This window comes from Diadema antillarum, unplaced genomic scaffold (genome assembly GCF_040938485.1).
Source record: "Diadema antillarum isolate AM-2024a unplaced genomic scaffold, OU_Dant_1.0 seq00002401_RagTag, whole genome shotgun sequence".
NCBI lineage: Eukaryota > Metazoa > Echinodermata > Echinoidea > Diadematoida > Diadematidae > Diadema > Diadema antillarum.
In genome coordinates, this window is record NW_027273012.1 from 77,390 (window position 1) to 93,909 (window position 16,520).

At 38.7% G+C, this 16,520-nt stretch overlaps 1 protein-coding gene across 1 annotated transcript; it reads left to right on the plus strand.

The window, feature by feature from the left end:
- The first annotated feature begins 1,213 nt into the window (after positions 1-1,213).
- On the plus strand, positions 1,214-15,507 carry LOC139714742 (syntaxin-5-like). The gene is given in 10 exon segments (XM_071626411.1): positions 1,214-1,318; positions 7,242-7,477; positions 8,484-8,554; positions 9,063-9,118; positions 9,736-9,848; positions 10,691-10,819; positions 11,394-11,463; positions 13,755-13,804; positions 13,806-13,987; positions 14,591-15,507. Coding segments are annotated over 9 exon segments (1,041 nt in total). The 5' UTR covers positions 1,214-1,318; positions 7,242-7,267; the 3' UTR covers positions 14,751-15,507.
- The last annotated feature ends 1,013 nt before the right edge of the window (positions 15,508-16,520 follow it).

Consider the following 16,520-nt stretch of genomic DNA (forward strand, 5'->3'; position numbering starts at 1 on the left):
AAGGAACTCGGTCTTCATGTCTGGTATAATCCCCCTTTTTTAGGGCAGTATGTGCTTTTTCTGCATAAAATGACTTTACAAAGAAGTTATACCAGGAATTATGGACCTATACTTGTTTCTTTTATATCTGATAACCTCTTTTGATTTTCGGATTTGTGGATGGAAGACATTGTGAACTCTGTTTAATTGTGATCACAATAGACACAATCGAGTTTTTTTTTTAATGTGTGTTTGTGTGTGTGTGTGTGTGTAACGTCTTAGCATGGGACTATTTAAACATCAGCCTTTTGGCTAAGATCGTTTGATTATAATTATACTACAATTTACTACTCACGAGGGGACTGCATTCTACAAGCTATAGGCTCTTTAAGTTTGAGTCCCTCCATTTCCGACTTTTTTTTTCTTTGTTTCAATTAAGTTACAATTTGTCCATGCATTTCTTCATCTAAAGTAAGTTTTGTCTCATTGTAAACAAATGACTTGCATTTAAATCTCATTTGATATGCAAAAGTCACATTGTACTTTAGTTTGTTTAAATGTAAATGCCATTGTATACTTTAGTCGGAAATGAAATAAAATGAAATGAAAAAATCATGTGTGACATTGTGTGTATCATGCTGGTGTTGTTGTTGTTGTTGTTGTTGTTGTTGTGTTATTTTTGTTTTTGTTTTGTTTTGTTTCAGTTTTTTTTTTTTTTTTTTTTGCTTTATTTTGCTTTGTTTTATTTCGCTTCTCTACCCAAGAACAGGAAGAGGGGGCGTGGTCCAAACTCTCCTTCATGGTCTTTCCGTATTAAACTGTCATCGAAGGTAATACGTTGAGTACAAGTAATCCAATCAACTTTTTAAATTTCTCAGTGTCCTGTTGCACACAGTATCGAGTTTTAAACTTGCTTATTAAGTTTCTCAGCACAAGTACCACATAATCGGAGAGAGAGATAGGCACGAAAAGTCACTCAAATATAAGGTGTAGTAAAGTGGTATGGGGTTAAAGATCCTTTTCCGCTTTACACATATCCCATCATACACCTGATATTGCTACGTCAACTCATCCACACACACACATTACACACTCACTCCATCATGAATTCACACTCGTTACTCACACACAAAACCAAAGACGTAAACCCAATACAGCTGCTGCGTACGGTGGAGGAAAACTGCATTTGTGAGACGAGTTACAACGGGAATATTGATAAAACACTAACGTTTCACCCCATACCAGTTACATTTATTGTGGATAAATGCATGGTGATCGGCGACACATTTAGCCTCATCAACTTTCAACCATTGAAGGAATTGAAGAAGTCAAGATATTTGTAAGTGTTTCTTTACTGCAAGTTCGAACTTCGTGATGACACTCACTCTGTAAACGCATAAAACCTATGTTGTACGAGACATTGTCATACTAGTTATCCAATGGCAATACCGGCGTGCACAGACAGCCAGCAGCTGATCGGTATTGATATTGTTGAACGTTTAATGTAACTGTTAATACTTCTTTTTTTCTCAAAACCATGAGTGTGAGAAAATAAATAACTAGCCGGCTTACTAAGTCTAAAATCCACGTCCTTTCAAAGTTTCATGTTATTCCTAGCCGCCCGACCAGCCAGACACCGTGTTAAAGTTTTGCAGGTAGGATAGGGACCCTTGTCTTGTAGACCAGGAGCTGGCTGCTGGTCAATTTACCCCATCAAGCCCAAAAGGTTTGACCCCTCAAAGTTACTGGGGCCACCCCCCTCATTACAAAACTGGGCGTCAGCCTGATACCTGAGGGCGGGGTCGTCCCCCAGGGACCCCCCCAAAATGGCCCCCGGCGGGTGTAATTTACCCCATGGAGCCCATGGACCAAACCTGGTCTAAAAGAATGGCCTAGGGGTGTACATAATAAAAATATAAAAACTGACAAAATATCTGGTCGGGAAAGGGGTTGCCAGACCGTCCCCCCCTGGGCCCCCCCTGGCGGGTGTAATTTACCCCACGCAGCCCATGCACCAAACTTGGTCCAATGAAAGTACTATGGGTGTACATAATGAAAATATAAAAACTGACACGATATCTGGTTGGGAAAGGGGTTGCCAGATCCCCCCACCCCACCACCACCGCCCATTACGCCCCTTCGTGGGTTTAATTTAGCCAACAGCACCCATGGATCAAATTTGGCTGGGGGAAAGTAGGCCCCACTATGGGTGTGCAAAGATAAAAGCTGACAAAATATCTCACTTACAAAGAGTAATCAAACATATCCCCTACCTTTACTACCCCCCCCCCCATTTTTTAGTGTGAAGGGCCTATACGGTTTGGAGAGGTATGAATGAGCGTGTCATAAAAAGTAATAAATTGAACTTCTTGAATTAAGATGAAGTTATGACAACAGAAGCATTGTGTGTGTACATATATCCACATGCCCCATCCCACTCCCTCCCCCAAAAGAATGGAGTTATTGATATCTACACTAGAAACATAGTCAGACAGTGCAGACCTTTGCCAAGCAGCTCATTTCCACCCATCCACACATGCTAAAAACTGCCAAATTTCCCATATAAAAGCCTTTTGCTTTTAAATGCCATCAACTTCCAGCTGTGTGGTAGTGCATTATACCTTGAGCACATGCCTTTACCTTTAGTGCGCATGTATGCAAACCTCAAATCCATGCAGCTTGAACTCCCAATTCCATTGATCTCATCTGCCATAAGATAAAAATCATCAAAATTTCATAAAGATTCCCAGATCACTACCAAAATTTATATTTATCATCTGTTTTTAAAATGTAATTGTGTTATTATCATCTTTTCATACAAGTTTCATCCAAATGTGTTCTCAACCTTTCAAGTTGTTTTGCATACGAACAATAATGCAGACAATACTATATATAAGTAACATAAAATCTCAAGTGGCAGAAATAATCACAACTGTATCCAACATCCTCCAGTTCAACTGTGTTACCATGCATGTGGAGCAAGCTCATGTACAACAGTACAAGAAACTGTATACATGTGATACAAAATTGTACATGCAGTGGGTGCATAGGCCATAGTGTGGTTAATTGCATGCATATATTTGTATGTTGTATACATTTTACTTGTTGCATGCAATTATACATTTCGAAGATCGGCAACACGTGTATCATCAGTCTGCAAACAATAAAAAGGCGGTGTTTTCCTGACCTTGGGAAGTGAACTGGGCTTTCCTATTGTAGGTACTATACTGGTAGGCCCCTATGACAGTAGTACATGTATTTCATCACTGGATGACAATTGGTGTCAGTAACAGAGCAAACAAAGAAAGGTCAAGAGTCTAGATCTTGGACTAGATCTAAGTCTCAAATATGCTATGATATGGCTAGATATCTAACGTTAGACCTATATTTCCTATACATGCTATAGCTTGTAGAGTACCTAGTACTATTTGGCGAAACCAAATGAACTGGAACAGGGGATGGATTATCAGCGAGATGTACCGTAGTGTATTATGAGTCATAACTGAGAAACCAATAAATACAACATCAATGTTCTCAGCCTATATAGGTTTAAGTGTCAAAGGTGTGCATTGCTTTAAATTTGCATAGAACACTTAAACCCTGAATTTGTTAAAGTCACTGCACTTCCTATCATTCTTTATAGCTAGAGTCAAAAAGGCAGAATTATACTACATTTCAATTTCTCTATCTAATAGACAACTTTGACTTTAGGATTAGAAATAGCCTTATTAATAGCTATATGTATCATAAGTGTTGAAGATGCAGATGTTCCAGTGAATGAATACTTGCAGAATTGGGTATGAAGATTAGGCAAATAATCTGAAACTCTCTTTAATTATAGCAAAAGAAATAACAAACAGCCTGATTAAAGTTGCAAATATTGTGATACCGATGTCTTAACAAGCTACAGTACATGCAGCATGTCTCCCATGCCAGAAACATGGACAGAGAGCCTTAAGATTGAAGAGCTGTGACCGAATGAAGCCTCAAATTGCTTAGATTGCAAATCAAAACCATTGGTAGTAAGATAATATTTTAAATACCTGCAAAAATATAGGAATCTGTACCAAAGGTCATTCACTTACATCTCTGTTAGAGCCAAAGCTATAATTGTGCATTGCTACAGTATTTATGCTCAACTCTGAGTTTGTTTACACTGATGTATGAGGCAAAAGTACACATACATTGTAAGCTTGTTTTCACTTCAGTTGTTTGTTTTCTATACCTTGTGCAGCTCTCATAGTTTACAGGTACAAACCTTTGTTGGTTGTCAATGAGTCTGCACAAAGACTACTACATGCACCACACTGGCACTGCAGCCTCTCCTGGGAGAGGCTACAACACAGGGACAGTTTGTTATTTCTTTTGCTATATTTAAAGAGAGTTTCAGATTATTTGCCTAATCTTCATACCCAATTCTGCAAGTATTCATTCACTGGAACATCTGCATCTTCAACACTTATGATACATATAGCTATTAATAAGGCTATTTCTAATCCTAAAGTCAAAGTTGTCTATTAGATAGAGAAATTGAAATGTAGTATAATTCTGCCTTTTTGACTCTAGCTATAAAGAATAATAGGAAGTGCAGTGACTTTAACAAATTCAGGGTTTAAGTGTTCTATGCAAATTTAAAGCAATGCACACCTTTGACACTTAAACCTATATAGGCTGAGAACATTGATGTTCTATTTATTGGTTTCTCAGTTATGACTCATAATACACTACATCTCGCTGATAATCCATCCCCTGTTCCAGTTCATTTGGTTTCGCCAAATAGTACTAGGTACTCTACAAGCTATAGCATGTATAGGAAATATAGGTCTAACGTTAGATATCTAGCCATATCATAGCATATTTGAGACTTAGATCTAGTCCAAGATCTAGACTCTTGACCTTTCTTTGTTTGCTCTGTTACTGACACCAATTGTCATCCAGTGATGAAATACATGTACTACTGTCATAGGGGCCTACCAGTATAGTACCATAGGAAAGCCCAGTTCACTTCCCAAGGTCAGGAAAACACCGCCTTTTTATTGTTTGCAGACTGATGATACACGTGTTGCCGATCTTCGAAATGTATAATTGCATGCAACAAGTAAAATGTATACAACATACAAATATATGCATGCAATTAACCACACTATGGCCTATGCACCCACTGCATGTACAATTTTGTATCACATGTATACAGTTTCTTGTACTGTTGTACATGAGCTTGCTCCACATGCATGGTAACACAGTTGAACTGGAGGATGTTGGATACAGTTGTGATTATTTCTGCCACTTGAGATTTTATGTTACTTATATATAGTATTGTCTGCATTATTGTTTGTATGCAAAACAACTTGAAAGGTTGAGAACACATTTGGATGAAACTTGTATGAAAAGATGATAATAACACAATTACATTTTAAAAACAGATGATAAATATAAATTTTGGTAGTGATCTGGGAATCTTTATGAAATTTTGATGATTTTTATCTTATGGCAGATGAGATCAATGGAATTGGGAGTTCAAGCTGCATGGATTTGAGGTTTGCATACATGCGCACTAAAGGTAAAGGCATGTGCTCAAGGTATAATGCACTACCACACAGCTGGAAGTTGATGGCATTTAAAAGCAAAAGGCTTTTATATGGGAAATTTGGCAGTTTTTAGCATGTGTGGATGGGTGGAAATGAGCTGCTTGGCAAAGGTCTGCACTGTCTGACTATGTTTCTAGTGTAGATATCAATAACTCCATTCTTTTGGGGGAGGGAGTGGGATGGGGCATGTGGATATATGTACACACACAATGCTTCTGTTGTCATAACTTCATCTTAATTCAAGAAGTTCCATTTATTACTTTTTATGACACGCTCATTCATACCTCTCCAAACTGTATAGGCCCTTCACACTAAAAAATGGGGGGGGGGGGGGTAGCAAAGGTAGGGGACATGTTTGATTACTCTTTGTAAGTGAGATATTTTGTCAGCTTTTATCTTTATTTTTTGCACACCCATAGTGGGGCCTACTTTCCCCCAGCCAAATTTGATCCATGGGTGCTGTTGGCTAAATTAAACCCACGAAGGGGCGTAATGGGCGGTGGTTGGGGGGGGGGGGGGGTGTGAGGGGATCTGGCAACCCCTTTCCCAACCAGATATCGTGTCAGTTTTTATATTTTCATTATGTACACCCATAGTACTTTCATTGGACCAAGTTTGGTGCATGGGCTGCGTGGGGTAAATTACACCCGCCAGGGGGGGCCCAGGGGGGGATGGTCTGGCAACCCCTTTCCCGACCAGATATTTTGTCAGTTTTTATATTTTTATTATGTACACCCCTAGGCCATTCTTTTAGACCAGGTTTGGTCCATGGGCTCCATGGGGTAAATTACACCCGCCGGGGGCCATTTTGGGGGGGTCCCTGGGGGACGACCCCGCCCTCAGATATCAGGCTGACGCCCAGTTTTGTAATGAGGGGGGTGGCCCCAGTAACTTTGAGGGGTCAAACCTTTTGGGCTTGATGGGGTAAATTGACCAGCAGCCAGCTCCTGGTCTATTGTTGCAGTAGGGACCTAATCCCAATCGCAGCTCCAAGGATCAAGGTGTCCAAGCCAAATGCCAAGGAAGCTTATTACAGTATTGTACTACTTTGTACTGGCTACTAGTTTCTATCTACTGTAAAAGTGGTTATTTTCGCGCGACTAATTTTTCGCGCTTGGCCGGGTAAGAGGAGTTTCGCGTGTTTTCATTTCCACGGAATCAAGACACCAAGTACAGGTACATATGGCAAGCAAAAACATTCGCGCACTTTTATTTTCGCGCTAGTGTCTGGTTGCGCGAAGTGCGCGAATATTTCAACACCGCGAAAATTTCCACTTTTACAGTATACTGGGATGCAAATCTAACGTTATGTATCTAACATAGAATTCTGGTTTGTGTGTTTAGAATGTAGTTCATGATGTTGCTATTCATTGGCGCGGACTGGGGGTGCACTGGGCTGGGCATGTGCCCCTCTTTATCTTTAACTTTGCTACAACAAAAGAAATGATAAGAAAAAAAAAAAGAGATCATACCAATGCAATTAAAGAGCATGTAAATGGTTGTTGTTACTATGCAGGGGCCATCAAACTTTTTTGTTTGGGTGGGGGGGGGGGGGGGGAGGGAGGGAGGTTGAGGTCAATGCTATTTTATGAGAGAGCTGTGACAAATATTGCTCATTTTATTGTTTCATTACTTATACCTCAACTTGTTTCTCCTTGAACTATTATCTATTAGGAAGTGAGTGATGCAAGGCAATACAAATGTACAATAGACGGCGCCATACATCACTTGACGAGAGCAGCGAGTCCTCCACCTCTGGTTACCATCACCGTAGTGGTTGGACTGTAACAACACACAACATTCCTCCCGTCACACTCGGTGCAGCCGCGGCTCGGAACGCCAGCGAGATGACGTGTCGGGATCGCACACAGGAGTTCCTGTTCACCATCAAGTCCATGCAGACAAGACAGGTACTTGAATTTCTCATTTGTTGCTCAATGCAGTACAATCACATGCAGCATCCGGGAGGCAATATACCAGGATGTCATGTGCCGATGAGGCCAGAGAGGTGTCCAAACTTCTAGCAATCTCACACGTCCTATCCCATTTGATGATTTATATGTACTGTAAGAAAGCAAAGGCTCTTAATACTTACAAAGTTGTGCTGTGACCCCACCCAAAGATTATGACATCCAGACCATTTAAAAAACCCACCTACATGGTTTCCCTCTGAGCCCTGCTTTTTTTTTTTCTGACTTGAAACCAACTGGAAGTGTGATGTCATTTGGCTTCATTATAATTTTGTTTGTAAGTGAGTGTTTTTTTTTTCCATGGTTAAACAAGATGATTTGGCCCTCATAGAAAAAATAATAAAAGAGAAAAGAAAGAAAACGGTGATGAGCAAGGTATGCTAATGAGATCAATAGTATATAGGGCTAGTGTACGGGATATAAAAACAGGATTGTCATTGATGTTGGATACAGTCTGCATCACACACATTGTTGGGGATTAAAAAATTTTGAGTGAAAATATGCTACAACTATCTTTATTGAGGTTGAACTGCTAGTATTGCACCGAACTGAGAGGCAAGAGAGAGAGCTTTGAATATTTTGAGGCTATAAAGTTCAGTCAGTACTTCGTCTCTCTGTAAAAGGGTCATGCAGGAAATGTTACCTTCTGGATGATTTGATAGTAATGACATGTTTTTAGCAAATCAAAACAAGAGTTACATTAAGGTGACAGATATTTGAAATTTTTTGAGAAGGAAGCGTCATACTTTGTGAACCTGTTGACAGTTGTGGCCATTTTGGCAGTGATCCTTTTTCTTTCACCAATCAATGCACATCTGAATGTTATATTTTTTTAAATCTTGTTTATTGGGGATATCCTTGTCCATAGAAGGAAAAAAAAATGAGGACAAAGATTTACCCCTTTTGATTTTCTCGACTTGATGCATTCTAATCACATCCTTTGCAGGGCAACGGAGTCAACCCAAACAGACAAAATGGAAAGCAACAACAGCATTCAGATTTCATGCGTATTGCCAAGTAAGTGATGATGTTTCTCAGTCCCCAAGTCTCTCAGGCTGCTGAACCTTTTTTCTTTTCTTTTCTTTTTTTGTGGGGTGGGTGGGGGGAGTAAAAGCAGGATGACATCATGAAAGTCGTATGGCCCGTGGAATGACTTCTTGATAGTGATAACTGGTGATAAGTTTTCTGTTCAGAGGGTGAAATTCAGTGACCTTATAACTCTTCTGCAGCGTCTGCATCAAGCTGCACCAACCTGCATCGTACGTTGCATTATCAAAAGTAGTTTACTGTGTAAAAGAAACCCTGGTTCTGTTTCAGTGTTCTTGTGCTTCTAGATGTATTCACTCCAAGTTTATGATAATCTTTTTTTGTGTGAATCTATCAAAATATATGTGCTACATACTTGAAGTCCTCAGCATTTTATATGCGTTATTGCCTCAAATGTTACAGCGCATAACAAATGAGAAGGTTAAATGTTGCCGAAAATGAATGTGAGTCTGTTTTTTTTTTTCTTGAAACATTGCAGAAAAATTGGCAAGGACCTCAGCAATACCTACACAAAACTGGAGAAGTTAACAATATGTAAGTTTGCACACTAATCTTCATTTCAGCATGTGTGTGTGTGTGTGTATGAATACCACTGAATTTCTCCACAGTGTGTTCACTATGCAATTGTTTATAAACTGTGACAGTGGTGGAAAAGTCAAATCTTCAACTCATTGCCAGGCAATTTACATATGATGTTGTTATGATGCTACTAGTCTCTTGATACATTGATCGACATGTGTGCGCCTGTAAAATGGCTGCGACTGGCTGGAATGCTCCCCAGGGAGTGGAGAGTGAACACTGGCAGTGCTGGTTTGAAATAATGTATCCAGTGACCAGGGCAATAATAGTTTGTAAAGTTCAATGAGATACTTGACAAGTGTGAAGTGCGCTATATAAAAACCAGCTATTATTGTTATCAAGCTGCCGTGTTTGTGGTGGTTGTAATGACTACAAATGTATGTTCTCTTTTTTCTTTCTTAATCAGTATAATATTTTGGATTTCAAATTGCAAGAAAGTTTTGTTGGTGTTTCATTTTGTTGTACAATTAAAAATTGTCTGTTGTCTTTCTGTATAAAATCCACAGTGCAGTATATTGTGTTTAGGAAATGAGAAAAAACATTTCACTTGTCTTTATCTTTGTCTCCTTTAGTGGCGAAGAGGAAATCATTATTTGACGACAAATCCGTTGAGATTCAAGAACTCACATACATCATTAAGCAAGACATCAACAGTCTCAACAAGCAGATATGCCAATTGCAGCAGGTATGTGTTTTTACGGGGTGATGAAGTGCTTGTGTGTGTCCATGGTGTACAGCTTGTAGGTGTCGCCATACTTATCACACATTGAAAGATTTGGCATCATGCAAAGTATTGGCCAGTTTGTCATTTGTAGAAGTATAAACAGTAATGTGCTTTATAGCATGACATCAATGAAGCATTCCTTGTTTTGAAAGTCTTGTAAAATATGAACAGATTTTATAATTAGAATATGATTAGGACCAAGGTCACAAATTTGCAAAATATAAGATCAAATGTATCCACTGGTGTTGTGATGCAACATAAAAATATACTCAACGTACCTTCCATCTTTTTCAAATGAAGCATGTTTGTGAAATTTGAAATCAAATTGATCCACTAGTGTTAGTGATGGGCTATGAACAACACCCTCAAGTTACCTTTTGAATTTCCACATACATTTGTACTTTGAATCTGTACAGAAGCAATGGCAAGATAATCGACAGTGTATGTGTTAAAATTGCTTTCAGAATATGATGTGAATGATAATGATGCAGGTGTAGTTATAACTTAAGGAACATGTCCATGAAGATTACAGTCAGAGGTCAAGATTAGACTTAAAATTGAACTTATTACAATGATTTTGTATACGATTAATCCAGTCTGCTTCTTTTGGAGATACAATATCATCAATAGACAAAAATATGCTATTATGTAGAAATGCAGAAAAAGTTGATACGTCTACAATTAAAAAATATATTTATAATGTGTTGATGATTGTGATTCTTTCTCCAGTGTATAGTCCTTTGAAAGCAGGTGTTGAACTCCATGCTTTACAACTGTTACTTTATGTCTCCTTTGTGTTGCAGCATGCGAAGCAAGGTGGACAGAATGGCCGTCACATACAGACACATTCCAACACTGTGGTGTTGTCACTTCAGTCAAGACTGGCCAACATGTCAAATTCCTTCAAAACTGTGCTTGAAGTGAGGACGCAGGTAAGCCAGCCTTACTGAATCATCAACTGCTTTCTGTTTCGCAAGTCTGTTTATGGAAAGACTGGTACTGAGCTGCTCAGCATAATAATAGATATGATTTAACCTGTGTAAGAAAGTGATTGAGGAGATTGAAGATTTTCATGTGTGTGTCTGTCATAGGCTGTTCCAGAGTAGCGTGCATTTATTTTACAATCCTTCCATGGTTTGTTCTTTAGAAATCTTGTAGGATTTACTGGTATCCAATTGCCCTCAGGTTATGTGGTTGTAGTGTTATATGAAACATAATTATGGTTGATGTTATAGCACCATTGTAGATTAAATAAGGGCAAACATTTACATGTACTCCAATTATTTAAAGGCTTCATCAACTTGTACTTATTGTGTAGATACTGTATCTATGCATCTTTGCTAATTTTATGCCTTACATTAATGCTAATGACAACATTTTCAGTTCACGACTACATACTTTACACAATTGTGTGTGTGTGTTGTTGTTTTTTTCATTCTGTGCTGTATGGATGTGTTGCTTTCTTATTAGTAGCTGACTTATTTCATGTTTGAATTTCACTGATAGAACTTGAAAGATCAGAAATCGAGAAGAGAGCAGTTCTCATCGAGTCAAACACCTTCATCAGCTCGATCAAGTAAGAAATCTATTTTTGTTGATTTTGTGATAAACTTGTATTTCAATCTTTGACACTAATGACATTTGTGAAACATCCATTGAAACATATATGTAATTCAAATGTATTAATCCATTTTATGTAAATGTCAATACTTTAACAATCTGGTAAATTGGAAATATTTTTTGAACATAAACCGTAATCTAGTACTATATCAGGCTCAGCATTAGCGGTCATCCGGTGGCCCAGGGCCACTAAAAATTTATGTCGGGCAACCAAATTTTTAACAAGGTTATCTTTTGGTGGCATGATTGTACAGCTAAATTTCAAAATGAAATCTTATATTTCCTTTTATTTCTGCCCTCTACATTTCTTTTTTGGGCCACCAAAATGTCACATTCTAAGATTTTAATGGCCTGGATGGGCCAAAAAAAAAAAAAAAAAAAAAAAAAAAAAAAACTGTCAAGCCCTGCTATTGTGCACCATACATTTCACTATTGGGTCTTGTTAGACAATTTTGAGAGTGATTGATTTCTTGATTCAGAACCACATTGAGTGAGTGAGAAAGAAGAATTATTATTTTTTTCAAGGGAAAAGTTGATTGCCCACCTTAGAGATGATACACAGTACAAAGACTTTGTGTTATGTCTGGCAATGTTTTTGAGAATTATTGATTATGGAAGGATCAAGTGAATTGCAGAATTCATGAAAAATAGAGACACTTCGAAATATTCTGTGTCGTTTACAATCACTTCACGTGCTGATAGATGTGAAGGTCGGGACGACTGAAGTGTGTATGTGTGAGTGTGTTTATGTCTGCCTGTGTTTGTTTGGTTCTCATAAGGCTAACCATTTCCAAGGAGAAGCTTTCATCTCATGAGCAACTGCCTACATTTCAACCTAATTTTATTTATTAGGTTGCCATTTTATGCCTCCGCCAACGAAGTGGCCGGAGGCATTATGTTTTCGGGTCGTCCGTCCGTCCGTCCGTACGTCCGTCCTGTTTTGTTTTTGTCGATATCTCAAGAACCGTGAGGTGGTTTTGCATCAAACTTGGTATGAGGGTATATCCTTGAGGGATGATACTTTGTTTGGATTTTAGGGTCACGGGGTCAAAGGTCACAGGTTATTTTTGTGAAAAAAAAGGTTGAAATTTCATGTTTTTCTCCATATCTCGCAAATGGTTTAAGGTATCTTCATGGAACTTAGTATATATGCATGTACCGATAGGCAGTGATTATCTAGGGAAGTTGGGGGTCATGGGTCAAAGGTCAGGGGGGTCAAAGGTCAAGGTCAACTCCTCAAAACATCACTACTTTCCTTATATTTATGCAATGCCTGAAGGATTTTTTTAAAACTTGATGTATGCATGTATAACCCAATATATATTCTGTGGGAAGTTTCTTGCCAAAAGGTCAAAGGTCAAAGGTCAAGTGAAAGTGCTAAATTGCACTTCTTCCTCCATATCTCAAAAGTAACTCAAGGTATTATCATGAAACTTACATATTTATGCATGTTCTACCTAACAGCGATTCTCTTTGGAACTGTGAGGTCAAAGGTCAAAGGCCAGGTTTAGATAATACTATTTTACCATTTGATACTGAAATTATACTTTTTCTCAATACCTTGAAAATTACTCAATGCATAAACTTATAAAAGGGTCAAAAGTCAAGTAAAAATCATCAGTTCCCCCAAATAACTGCACTCTGACGTTTTAATCATTCATCCAGTTGAACCTAGTTCTAGGAAAGTGAACATTCAGCACATTTGTGGCAAACCTGTCATTTTAATATTTTGCCAATTGTGTGAAACTGTCATCACACATTGTCAAGACATTGTACTATAGACCTATTAGGAGAACCATGCATTATGGCAGAAGCATACACCAGTCGCCGTAGCGACATTTCTAGTTTAACAGTTGTTATGATCAGTGTAATTAGAACTATAATTCATTTGTGATGAGTGATAAGATTTCAATATCACTGTAAGCAGACCTAGTGCAAATACTGTATATATGATTGCCATTGGTACTCACTTATTTACATTTTGATTATGTTAAGAGGTCATGGTATGCAAATTCTTTTTTTTTTCTTCTTGTTTTTGGCAATGGATATTAGGATTCTGGTCAAGGTGATAGATGTGTACACAACCTTCATCAGCACAATCAGCACATCTTAGAAACAAACAAAACAAAACTGTAAACAAAGACAGGCCCAAGTCAATGCCACTTTTGATGTTTCTTTTATTGTGTGAATTTACATAAATTCCATTGAAACCTTGTTTTGTATTTTTCCTTCCTTAACCCCAAAAAGGCTCACTGTTGGATGATCAGCAGTCCAACGGCCACACTACCATCGACATGGGGTGGCTTTGATGGGACGCGCCACCGTGGCCAGCAGTCCATGCAGCTGGTGGCCCAGCAGGACAACTACATCAAGAGCCGGGAGGAGACCATGCACAACATTGAGAGCACCATTGTGGAGCTCAGCGGTATCTTCCAGCAGCTGGCTCACATGGTCAAGGAACAAGAGGAACAGGTTCAGAGGTCAGTCCCTCAAATGGTCATCTCCAGAGGGTTCCCCATGTCATGCTCTTGTGTCTACTCACTGCGCTCTGTACGATTACTCTCTGTGATCGAACCTTAGACACAGTAGCAGTGATGTCCCATAGCTTGACTTTCATTCATGTTGTGTAGAAAGCATGGAATCATGCAAGATGTTACATTTCTCAAGGCATGTCTGAAAATACAGTGGGTAAAGTGATACTCTCCAGGGAAATTGGAATGGTATACATGTAACTCATCGACAGGAAATGAAATTAGTGAAAATATTCAGCTGCTGCAAAACTTTGTCAGTTACGAAAAATGCCGAAACAAAATCATGAGGAATTGTCGTTTTTGCTGTCATGTACAATCGTATCCTTTGTGGTACTAACAGTTATTTTCGAGAAGGATGACTTCTTCTGTTTCTTCTTCTTGTTCCTCTCATTATTACCACTTTTATTGTTAATCAGTAGTAGTAGTATTAGTATTCTAATTGTTTCAGTTGTCACCATCACTGATATCTTTTTGCTATATGGCAACATGTTATAAAGAATGATTATACATCAGTTTACTAAATGAATATATTTTGCTATTCTCTGCACCCAGAATTGACAGTAACATTGATGACACGGCGACCAATGTGGAGGCAGCGCACGGTGAGCTCTTGAAGTATTTCCAGTCAGTGACATCTAACAGGTGGCTCATGATCAAAGTGTTTCTCGTCCTCATCGTTTTCTTCATCGTCTTCGTTGTCTTCGTTGCTTGATCACGATACCTGCAGGCCTCACTCGCACTTTCGCACTGGCCTGAATCGCTGCCGGCGGCCACAAGCAGCCTGGTGCCTTGCTTAGGGGCACACAGCCAGTGTTGTGATGTGACACGGACAAAAGACCTTTGTGAACAATCAGACATTCTTTCTTAATAGCTGGCTGCTGGTCTGCGTCGTGTAGAGCTTTGCCAAAATAACAAAAGAAAGAGTAGTTAACCTGTTTTGATACAGGAGCTGAAACAAAATAGTAGCTGTAATTTCTGCATGCAGCCTCTCTCGGATTGTCAAGACTCAAGGAACAAGGGTCTTGATGAAACTTGGGAATGTCTACCTGGTATTTGATATATCGCATTTTCATTGTGAGATGGTGTATGATTGATGAGTGGGCGTAGCGACAACTGGCACACAGCAAATCAAAGAGTCAGCATTTGTTCTTTCCTGTCAGTAAGAACCATTTCCCGTACTGCTTATTTCACAGTGCTGATCATACAAGACATTGATGGGGAATGCGTGGTCGTTCTCTACGTGAACACAATATAAGGTCTATATGTGAATGAGGTATAGATTTTCCTGAATCATTTTTGTCTTTTACAATGAAAATGATTGTTGATTGCACTTTGTGATGTTCTCATTTTGCGTAAACGTGTATGAGAAAAGGTTATGGCGATGTGTGTGTGTATGTTTTTTTTTGGGGGGGGGGTGGGGGGATATGGCTGATGATCAAAATAAGAGTTCCTCAAAATGGTTACAGCGATGGTGAAATTTTTAATGCATATTGTGTCAGTCAAAGGGAGAATGATCTCTTAGATGTGGATTTTTTTTTATTTTTTTATTTTTTCAGAGGAGTAACATCTGGACCATAGCAGATAGAAAAACTTGTTCCATCGTCATCTAGTCCCTATCCCTCGCTGTCACGTCAAATATGTGAGCATGTACCTCAAAACTCTGAATAACAAACTTCCTCGAAAGCACTAGTAGTGTGGAGTAGAAGTTCTTGTACATGTAGAGTGCACGCCATGGAAGCAGTCATTCATTTTTCATTGAATTATGGCACCCTTTATGCTTCTAACTGAAAGTGTTCACAGCTCAGTTTAACTTTTGTGATGCAAATTTGAATTTACGCTTGTGATGTATGATCTCTTGTTTCATTGTGTGAGCCATACTGATCTACCAAGCTAACATAGCCTTCACTAAACACAGAAGGGATTTAATGAGAAGAAAGCATACACATGGCAGGAGAAATAGTACCGCAATATTTGTTGACATAACTACTCCTTAACAGGGGCCTCAAATACATATTTGAATTCAGTATTTTGTATAGAAAGGTTTGCAATACCAATCTACTAAAAGAAGGTATACATAGATCTCACAGTTTATTGGGTTATGTAGTTCTTTGTTGCTTGAAGGTATGTAGTTTTTATAATGTGCAATGGAAACTTACATTATCCACATTATTTGATGATAAAGATGATGGAAAATGAACTTCCAAGTACCCAATGGTGAGCAATGGTTGTCTGGAATTGCAGTGCAACCCAAAACCCAAATTTCATGGGCAGGCATTTTTACTGAACACATTTCAGTTTTTCTGATGTGATAGTGCTGCTTTGCAGTCCCATGTGTCTGATGCTTGTGTGAAAAAGTACAATGTATGTGTGCCATGAGTGTTACTTTAGATCAGGGGAAAGTCCCCTAATTCAGGTAGGGTAAGGGGTTTCTCATATGATAAAAAAGCTTTAACATGGACAATAGGGAAACAGGATGCCTCCT